Raw genomic sequence first — 10,718 nt, forward strand, 5'->3', positions numbered from 1 at the left:
CTCCTTCCACTCCTAATGTTCCTTTGACGGGCAACATTTTTAGTAGGGATCCTACTGCTTTGGAAGCTATTAAATCATTCCAAACAGACATGTGCACCATGTTTGATTCTTAGTTACTAGAACTGGTCCCAAAAGTATCTAAAGTTTACCCATTCCTACCTATTCGTTAGGTGGAAGTAGAAGCTACTGGGGTTTCTCATCGTCTTTGGACTTTAGCAAATAAGGGGTTTCTTGCACCTATCCAAGCATAAACTTGGATTTACCTTGCTAATCTACTAGTATCCATCCTCGAAGAATGCAAGAACCATGATATCAAAAACTGCAAGTGCATCATGTGCAACTCTCTCATATACAAACTAGAAAAACAAACACCTTTCTCAGATTTTCTTTCTTCCATTTTTGCCGGAAAAAAAACAAAAAAGAGAAACATAACAGAAAATTGGGTTTCCAATGAAGGCCACTCATTCCCTAATGGGTTTACTTGAAGGCCAAGGTACGTTCTTGTAGTCAAGGCAGGGTGCAACTCCCTTGGCCCTGGTCAGAAGATTCTCTACGTGATTCGCCGTAGCGTGAAGCTCTGCAATGCCAAAACCCTAGCCGCGTAGAGCGTGGATGGAACGGACCTCGTCTTCTTGGCAGGGTTCAGCATACTTGCGGATCTCTGCAGTGCCAAAACCCTAGCCATCAGAGCTTCTTTCTGCAGCGATGGCGTTTCCGGGCTCATCTGGACAGCCAGAGCCGAAGACATTGCGGTTATGACTTCCCAGGTATGTGCACATAATTCTAGGTCGGGATCGCTATACCCTGAAGCTCGCGGTTCGTTGCTATAGCTATCCGAGGTTTTTTGTTTGCGGCTATGGCGTCTTCTCCTACGAAGAGCTTGACTGCTTCCGGCGTCCACCTCCCTGACTCGCCCGACATTTCGTCCATGCCCACCCCTGCTACTACCTCGACAGGTTCTTCTGATGGTGTCCTGCTCTACCCTCAGCCCATGGACGCCCTCCAGTCGAGCGCCCCCCCACCCTTCCTCACCAAGACCTTCGACATGGTGGACGACCCCTCCACCGACGCCATTGTTGCCTGGAGCGCTGGCAACAACAGCTTCGTCGTCTGGGATCCTCCCCAGTTTGCACAGCACTTACTGCCGCGGTACTTCAAGCACAGCAACTTCTCCAGCTTCGTCCGACAACTGAACACCTATGTATGTACACATTTCTCTTGATTATCCTATGCTCGTTGTTGTGCTGTTCCTCTTAGCCTAGCTTGATCATCCTGTGCTCATTGTTGTACATTTCTCGTGATTATCCTATGCTCATTGTCGTGATGTTCCTCTCAGCCTGTTAACTTGTTGTCTGCTGATTAACTTGACATTTCTATGCTTATTGTGTTAAAAGTTGTACCTCATGTGGGAACAGGGTTTAACAAAGGCATTTATTTATTTATTTATTTCATGCTTTTGGGTCGGCCATTTCCAGCATAAGGGTATAAATACCCATGCCCACCATTGTATTTTCTCAATCAGTTCATTGCTAATAAAGTTCAAGCTGTTTGTCAACTCTTCTCTCTCTCTCTCTGCGTCAACTTCTCTCTCTCTCTCTCTCTCTCACTGCGTGTGTTAAGCTTCCGCATACACGATTCTGACATGGTATCAGAGCTGAGCTCTTGATCCTCGGCTGTACGCAAGGAGCAGAAGGAGAAGGAAGGCAAAGGGCTGCGTTTTCTCAGCTGGAAAGCTCGTGACCTCGGCACGGAAGAGAAGAGGTGCAGCGCAACGTGGGGAGCTGACTACCAGCTTGCATGGCGTGCATAGCACGGACGTGAGAAGTCTAGAGGCAAGCATAACACGAAGCCAACGTCTAGGGAAGAGTGCAGAGCAAGCGCAGGCTGTGCAGGAGGCAGAGCGTGTCGGGTGCTCGCGAGGAGGACAGAGCGCCTGGACCACCAGTTCGCGTGGAGGGTGGAGTCGGCTCAGCGGGAGCGGCGGCTCGAGTCGAGCGCTTGGCTCCTGCAAAAGAAGAGGGCAGCTTGCGTGTAGCGTTTTTTTTGTTTCTGCTGAGTATGGGGCTGGTGCACGGCTGTAAAGAGCACTTTGATGGAAAGAGTGCGATAAGGAGGGCGCTGGAGGAGAGGCTAAGAGAGCGAGCTATGCGCGTTCGGGCATGCTCTCTGTGTGGCCTGGGAGAGGGGCTCACGAGAACAGTAGAGCAGGAGCTTGTGCGCCGGCAGGACAAGGCTACTGGCGCTTGCTCACCTCCGAGGTCATCAAACAAAACAAGCTTGATGGAATGGATTTTGCGCATAGGGATTTGATCCTAGAGTCATATCCAATGAAGGCAAAGATTATCCATTATGAGCTATTGGCTATGAACCACACAACATTCATCATGTTATCCTGGCTGCTTTGATCTTTAGAAAGCTTCTTCAGGAACATGATATAGTCTCCAAAGAAGATGATGAGACAATATTAATGTCCCAAGGTAAAGTGTATGCATCCAACTCAGTGGAAGATTCGGAGCAAACATTCCAAGCTAGAGGAAGACAGAAGGCAGACAATCGTGACAGTGATACTAGAAAGGAGTTGGAATTCCATAATCGAGCTTATGTGGTCCAAGCCACATTGGCTAAGGATTCTGCATTCTAGTTGTATAACAGTTCCACCACATGCTTCAGCCAGAGAGAGGCACGTGAGTGGAAGAGAGGGCTATTCTGAGCTCTCAAACAGGTGATTTGGACCCGTGTGTCGGAGTTCAAGGCACATGCATCTGGCATGGAACAGCTTGACAAATCTATGGACGTGATGTGTTCGTAGTTCATTGGTAGCAGACTATGGATGGGATGAGTTCCTGGTTCATTGTGTAGCAGAATTTTGGGTGTCGTGTGTCAACAGTTCAAGGTTCAGAGGATTTTTTTGAACGTGATGTGTTCGCAGTTCAACGAATGGGGGATCATGGATGTGGAGTTGTCTGCAATTCATTATTCTATGTGGCAGCTGAAGCTCAAGATGGCATTCCTTGAGGAGACAGGTTGTTTGGTGCATTTTTCGAGGTGTATTCGGTATCCGGCCGGTACTGAGGTGTCCATGGTTGCATCTGCATCGACTTGGTTTCTTCATCTATGTCCACTATGAGCTACAGAGAGGGTGTTAAAAGTTGTACCTCATGTGGGAACAGGGTTTAACAAAGGCATTTATTTATTTATTTATTTCATGCTTTTGGGTCGGCCATTTCCAGCATAAGGGTATAAATACCCATGCCCACCATTGTATTTTCTCAATCAGTTCATTGCTAATAAAGTTCAAGCTGTTCGTCAACTCTTCTCTCTCTCTCTCTCTCTCTCTGCGTCAACTTCTCTCTCTCTCTCACTGCGTGTGTTAAGCTTCCGCATACACGATTCTGACATTGTGTTGTGGTGGTACCTCAGCTTGTTAGTGATAAAATTCATCCAGCTTTTGCTCTCTTCTTTTCAAAGATTTTTCATGTCTTCTTTCGGTTTTTGGTCATGTTGTACAATGGTTGTCTATGTCCTTTGATTTGAGGCCATGTAGGATGCTTTTTGACGTTTTTCTCCATTTGAAGGATATAGAAATATGTTGCCAAAATGCTGTCATTTCTGTGTGTGCGCTTGTTCTGTTTGTGCAAGGCTTATTGGTGGAAATCCTGCAAGGACATAGCCTGCCACGTGATTTGGCCATGATGCCTGATGCTAGTTTGTGATATTTCTTTTTTTGAAGAGTATGCACAAGTGGTCCCCAGGTCTCAATGTGCAAATTCAGCTTGTGTGGGCCTATTCTGCCATGCTGATCTTTTTTTTTTGGGGGGTTCATTTTAGGGTTTTCGAAAGGTGGATCCTGATCGGTGGGAGTTTGCAAATGAAGGGTTTCTGCGTGGTCAGAGACATCTGTTGAAGACTATTCACCGGCGAAAGTCAGTGGCTCACAGTCAGCCACAGCCTTCTCAAGACAAAGCACCACCAGCAAGTCATTGTGTAGAAGTCGGCAAGTTTGGGCTTGAAGGTGAAATTGAATGGCTCAAGCGTGACAAGAACGTGCTAATGTCGGAATTAGTGAAGCTGCGGCAGCAGCAACAGTCAACAGAGAGGGAGCTGCATACAATGGGGCAGCGCCTCCAGACAACAGAGCAGCGGCAGCAACAAATGATGGCATTTTTGGCTAAAGCTATGCAGAGTCCGGCTTTTCTTTCTCAATTGATGCAGCAGAGTGAGAATAAGCAGTTTGGAGATGCCAGGAAGAAGAGGCGGCTTCCTAAGCAAGGTGAGGATAGCCAAGAAAATTATCCTCAACCTTCAACAACTGGACAGTTAGTGAAATACGATTTGGGGCACAATGACACTTTCTCTTCAGCGTTTGTGCAGTTAATGAACTCTGATCCTGATTCAAAGATGGAGTTGCTACCTAATCCTTTTGAAGCCTTTTTGCGAGAGATGCTGCCTTCGTTCTTTGAAGAGCCACAGGACAGTACTCCTCAGCAGGCAAGAGCAACACTCACAGAGTACACTGAACTTCAGGGTGTCCCTGGATTACCACAGGATTTGTCCACACAAACTGTCAATGATATAAGGAATGATACTGAAATTGATCTCGATTCACTTCCACTTTCCGAACATGGAGAGGAAGGTTCTTTTGATCCTTTGGATCCCAACGACCAAGAGTATCTTACATCTTTTCCACACAATTTGACACCCAATGAAGTGAATTTGGATCTTATAACTCTTGATGCAGGGCTCTCCAATGATGCATTGTGGGAACATCTCTTAGCTAACAGCAAGGAGGGTACAGGGATGGAGGCAGATGGTGCAGTTGAGAATCTCGAAGGGAGCACCAAAGAGAAAGGCGTTTTGTTCACGAATCAGCAGAGTGGCAGCCATGAAATTGATCGGCTTGTACAAGAAATGAGGCAGCTGGACCACAGTCAAATCACATGAGAAGCTGTGACAAGTCCACGTGAGTGCCATTCAGCTTTTGGATACCCTTCCTGTGTTTTTCCAACTCATCTTTTATGTGTGTGGTATGCTACTTTCAGAGAAAGTTTTCCTCCTGTTTGTTGTTCCCGCTTTTGTTGTTTGCTACTATATCATGGACCATTATTTTTATTGTGGTATGCAAGCATACATGTATCTCGAGAAGCTTTTCCAAATTTGATTGGTTACTCTTTGCAATTCCAAGGATGAGAGTTTTATGAACTCATATATTAGCTATCTTGCAGGTATGATTGATATCCATTACTGTTGAGAAGTGTGCTCGTTCTTGGCATGGATTATCCAAAGAGTGACCAGTTTTTGGTGTACAGGAGGGAGATATGCTGGCATATCATGCCCTTGAAATTTCTAAGGGAGTTTGTATGATCACAAGAGGGAAATTTCAATGCATCAATGGCCATGCTGGCAGGCGTCGCAAGAGCAACCTTTGGTCGCCTCTTAGATCTCTCTTTACTTGTGTTGTTTCAGACAACCTACGTGTCATTGATGCAGTGAAAGGTCTGCAATAGCAACTTTCTTGAACTTCTGACAAATCGCATTTTGGTAGATTAGAGCTCCTCGTACACTATCATATACCATGGAACTTAAGTCCTCCATGTTATGACCATTGAGAAAGGGTTAAGAGTACAATCCATTGTGGTTGACTTTAATGATGTGACTTATACCTCGCCTACAGGCATTTCCTTTTTGTACCGTGACAAGTATATCAGTCGCTGTGTTCTTTGGATTTATAGCCCTGAAAAAGGAGTAACTCAAATATGGAGCAAATCAGTGTCACGGATGCAAATTTTATCTCTTCTAAATGATGTGGACACATTACAAGCATAGAGCTTTGTATGATCTAAACTTTTTAACCCAGGTTAAGGCTGGGTTCAGAGGTGTCTGGTGGATGCTGAACCTGTTGGGCAAGGTGGACTCCCTCTACTAATAATTTTTACCCCGATAGCATTAACCAATGTGTGTGGTCCCATTCTTAGGGTATAGTCAGAATTCAGAGACTATAGTGTCACCTTTGCTCTGAGATTTGTCAAAAGTTAAATGTCTTACCCAAATCTGATTTCCTAGTTGTTGCTTCACGGTCTGCATTTGAAGAACTATCCTTCTGGTGGTTTTAGTCAGCGTATCAGTCTCTCTACTGTTGCTCAGTAGTCCTTGGGGAATTGCACATTTCTCCAGGGATTTTTTAAAATTATGGATTGGAGCTTTAAAGTGGTGCACACCAAGGGCATCACAAAGAGATGCGTGGCAGAGGATGCACGTTACCTTGGTTTGTTGAAAGACCAAATGTGTCTTATACAATACTGATACATGGCCAAGGGCAGGGCAATCAAATTGGACTTGAGTTTGTTGATCTGAGTTCAGTATCTGGCCTGCCTGCCTTGGTTCCCTCCCTTTCAGGTGTCTGGTAGCCCTCGCTGAGCTCTTTCTAGCTGCTGCCTAGCACCAAGCTGTTCATGGCTGATAGTGTTATGGCCATCTATCGACCCTATGTGCTGCCTATCTGATGTTGACCATAACATCTCTAGTCTCAGAACGAGCTTGCTCGCCTCTAAACCCGGCTCGAAAATCAAAAAAACATAACATCCTTGTCCCAGAGCATTAGCTTTATGCACATTGGAACTCTTGAACTTAAGAAGATACAGCAACTCCTCTTGTAACGGGGAGTCACTCCACCCCCATGCCCACAAGGTTATGAGCTCTCACAAGCGTGTGACTCGTTCACACTATTGTTAGTCTATGATCAATGCCTGCCTCTTAGCATGTATCTCACATTGATGTATGGTGCACATTTGTATGGCTCCCATTACGAGGAGCAGTTATTCGTGCACATATCTTTAGTGGGAACCCCAACTTAGATGTTGGAAGGGGTCCTAATGTGATCGTTGATGGTTAGGAGATGGCTAGGGTACAAAAAACGGTTGTGCGTACTCTAGTACGAGATGTGATGACATTATCACGACGTAAGCATGATGTCATCATGCGATCTAAGTATGATGTCACCCATGATATCATCATCTGACATAAATGTATGATGTCATCCATGATATCATCATATGACATTATCGCAAGATGTCATCCATGACATCACCTAGATGCTCTCTTTCACCTATAAAAGGATTTAATTTGTTGTAGCTTTGCATTGTGTGGAATCCAATGCTTGTGAGCATATATTCTCTATACTCTCAATAAGTCCTCCATCTAGAGTTTGTCTAGATTGCCATCTAAGCTCTACACAGGAGCGCACGGGTGTGTAACACCATCATATTATACTTATCTCTTGTTTGGTATAATTACAACAAATTCTCTCCATTCTCTATTGCATTGTCTAGTGTACTTTTCTCTTGATGTATCTCTTTCTACTGCGTCATATTCTTACATGGTATCAGAGCTCTACGTACTCTTAGCAATAATAGTATACAAAGTAGAGTCTTTTTTTACATAGAAGTAGCTTGGAGTGTTCTCTGGTGAAGGTTTTGATGGTGGTGGTACTACTGCTGGTTGTTATTCCAATGCTGTGCATCCGTCCACCTATCTTCATTGAAGGCAAGTCGATGGACAAACTACACTCTTTGGAAGTTCAAAATTAATGCTAATGCTGCTCTTCTTCAAGAGTATGAAAGTGGCACAATGCAGATGCAGTTTGCGTCATTGTTACTAGTGTAAGTGATTCTATCCTTACTCTGATTCAATACAAAACCAAGGCATCCGTGGCTTAGACTATATTGAGAAATCAGTATGAAACCTAGAATCAAACCAAGATTCGAAACTTGGAGAATTAGCGTATTGCTGAACATTTTGGTGAAGGAGAGGTTGCATAAGTGTTTATCTCTCGGATCAAAAACTTGTGAGACCATATGGTTGTTGTGGTAATCATGAAGACCAGCGAGGAGTTGGCTTGGAGATGCATTCGAATATTACCGTAGAAGTATGATGGCTTGGTTATGGTATTAAACACCCAGATTACTGAAAGAAATTAAGGTGGGAAGAGATTTGAGCCATTCATAATATGAGAAATAACTTCATTGCTTCATTCACAGTGTGAGTGTTACATGGGCTTTATATAGCCTTTGGATCCAGTCTTGGATGACATCACTGATGATGTAGATGAGCTAGATGCTTCTCCTAAATATGCTTCATGATCCCTTTGATGTAGAGATGCTGCTCCTTGATATGTGGAGTGATGCTACATACTCTGATTTGACCTTAGGATAACACTTCATCCTATGCACATTTGTTTGATGGCTAAGGGACAAGTTGGGCTTATATTTTTAACACCCCCCTTAGGCCAAACTTGACACTCTAGTAAAAGTTTTGAGCCTAACAACATCCCCCCTTGATACATTAGAGTCTCAACCATACAATAACAAGGTTTGAGTACTCTTTACAAACAACAAGGGAAGAAAACAACTAAGGCCTTTTTTAAAACCATACAAGAGTGGACAATGACAACCTTTTTACAAAGCATAGGAATCATCATCATCTCCAGGTCCAACAATACCGGAGACTTCTACAAAGTGATTTTCTTTAACATTGTTGACCTTCTCTTTCTTCTTGTCCTTGAGGTAGCATCTTTGTGATGGATGATTTGTCTTTCCAGAGTGCACACAAGGGTTGTTAGTGAAGCAATCCTTTGTTTGGTGATTAGTTCTCCCACAGGTTGCACATTTCTTCTTCTTGTTGATGGTGGAGATTGCATAGGGTGCAAGCACCTTCTTGGAAGTCTTTGATTTGTTTTTTCTCTTCTTTTTGCAAAGACTTTCCAAAGAAGAAATAGGATCCTTCTCTTTAAGCACAATGACAAGTTGATCAAATTTTGAAGGCATAGTCTTCAATAAGATGGCAACAGCATCTTCATTAGGTATAAGGGATTGGGCATACACAAGTTGAGCCATAAGACTCTTTAACCTATTGATGAGTGAAGCCACTTCTTTATTTGCTTCTATTGTGAGCCCATAGAGTTGCATTTTAAGACTTATCTTAGAATGCTTTGCTTTAGCACCAAAAATTTTCTCAAGTGTTTCCCAAGCTTGAGCCGCAGTGTTAGCATCATCTATATAATGTATAAAATTATCATCTAATGTTGTGATTAATATTCCTAAAGCTTGTTTATCCTTTGCTTGCAAAGCAAAACAGTGGTAGCTCTAGTGACAACTCCTTCTCCCTCTCCTTCTACTTGTGGTTTAATAAGTTCTTTCTCATTAAATGCCCCTTCACCTTTGTTTGCCAGGTGTGAAACCCTATGCCATTGAACTTATCAGGACACTTAGAATCAGAAGCCATGATTGATATGGATGCCATAGATAGGGAGGTCTTACCCCATTGAGGAGATATACTCGGGGCAATGTGTCTACAATTCCTTTACAAGAGGTGGCTTTCAAGCTTCATAACCATATACACACCTATTATCTATGTGGATAGAGATGTGATAATTCTTAATCAAAGACCTTTTGTGCATGAGATAACATTATTATTATCATTAAAAAAAGATTAAGCAAGATCATTACCACCAAGCATTAAAATGCTTTATGTAGAAAATCTCCACCAGAACCCCCCCTCTGCAAATCAGCTTGCCATTGGAGATTGGCTACACCATTTGGCAAGCCCTTTTAGGAGAAGATAGAGCACATTGGGGCGCATGTACAGCTCAGAGGAATTGAAGCAATTCCTTTTGTGGAGGGAGAACAAGCCACTGTAGCAGCCGCCTTCTCAGACACGATGAAGATTTGGGGAAAACTGTAATGTCGAGTCGTGGAGCAGTGGATTTGAAAAATTGAGGCGATGGCGACCTGCGCCCTGAGCAGAGGGAGAGATGTTGTGAAGAAAATGCGCCAAGATATGCCTTGTAGAAGGCGGTGGAGGTCCTCCAATACAGGTGGGTAATGTTTTGGGAAAGCCTATTTTGGTCTCGAGATTGGACATCATTGGTGCTTCTACAGCCGTGTATAGTTCAGCCCGACTCTTGGTCCTCCGAGATCTTGCGTTTGCCTTATCGTCAGTCCATAGTTAGTCACTTCAAAGAAATAAAGCAAATACTATTCCGGTAACGGGATAGGGGACCCTTTAGTGGGTAATTTGGGACCGTATATGGTGTACAGTTTATATCTCTCTCTCTCTCAAATCTCTTAAAGTTTGAAGTTATAAAGTGGATTGCTAAACTCACGAAACTCAGGATACAAAAGACAATGTGAGAATTTGTGTGGCAAGATCCAAATTACGAATGCTTTCATTGCATGTTACATTGGTATCAGATTCAGCTTGTCCATACACATCGTATCCTAGCGTGAGGGCATCCTTGGATGGTCAGATTGTGTTCTGGCATGACCACCGACTTCAGCATCATGTTTACAGAGAGGAGAGTACCCATCAGCCAAAGAAGTCTCCCCCGAAGGAGACCTTGCTCTTCCAACTACCATAGACACCATAGCTCTACTCAGAGCTCAGAACTAGATTCTCATGGAGCGTCTCCAACTCTTGGAGGCAACAACAATACATCCTCCTCCGTCTCCAGTAACCCTCGACTATATCTCCCTCTTCTTTCAGATGGAACAACAAAGAAGAGAAGACGAGGCTCGACAGAGAGAAGAAAAAGCAGAAGCTGAAGCAAGAAAGCAACAAGAAAAAGCAGATAGACGCAGGATCGAAGAAGACCGGCGTCAGGCTGAACTCGTCGCTCGAGAACACCAATGAGAGCTCGACCGAGAATGTATGTTACTCGAGCACCA

General features: G+C 43.9%; 1 protein-coding gene across 2 annotated transcripts; it reads left to right on the plus strand.

Moving 5' to 3' along the window:
* Window positions 1–445: 445 nt before the first annotated feature.
* Window positions 446–5,951, plus strand: LOC147605428 (heat stress transcription factor A-1-like). Of its 2 annotated transcripts, XM_086793002.1 has the most exons (4): window positions 450–1,201; window positions 3,829–4,270; window positions 4,361–4,960; window positions 5,223–5,951. In XM_086793002.1, the coding sequence occupies exons 1-3, from the start codon at window positions 857–859 to the stop codon at window positions 4,939–4,941; spliced, it is 1,368 nt and encodes a 455-aa protein (XP_086649128.1). In that variant the 5' UTR covers window positions 450–856; the 3' UTR covers window positions 4,942–4,960; window positions 5,223–5,951. The 2 variants fall into 2 exon arrangements, with proteins under 2 accessions (XP_086649127.1, XP_086649128.1); XM_086793001.1 differs by having other exon boundaries at window positions 446–1,201; window positions 3,829–4,960.
* Window positions 5,952–10,718: the final 4,767 nt, after the last annotated feature.

The sequence above is a fragment of the Cibotium barometz genome, chromosome 59 (assembly GCF_041138505.1).
Source record: "Cibotium barometz isolate CiBa-2024 chromosome 59, ASM4113850v1, whole genome shotgun sequence".
NCBI classification, from domain to species: domain Eukaryota; kingdom Viridiplantae; phylum Streptophyta; class Polypodiopsida; order Cyatheales; family Cibotiaceae; genus Cibotium; species Cibotium barometz.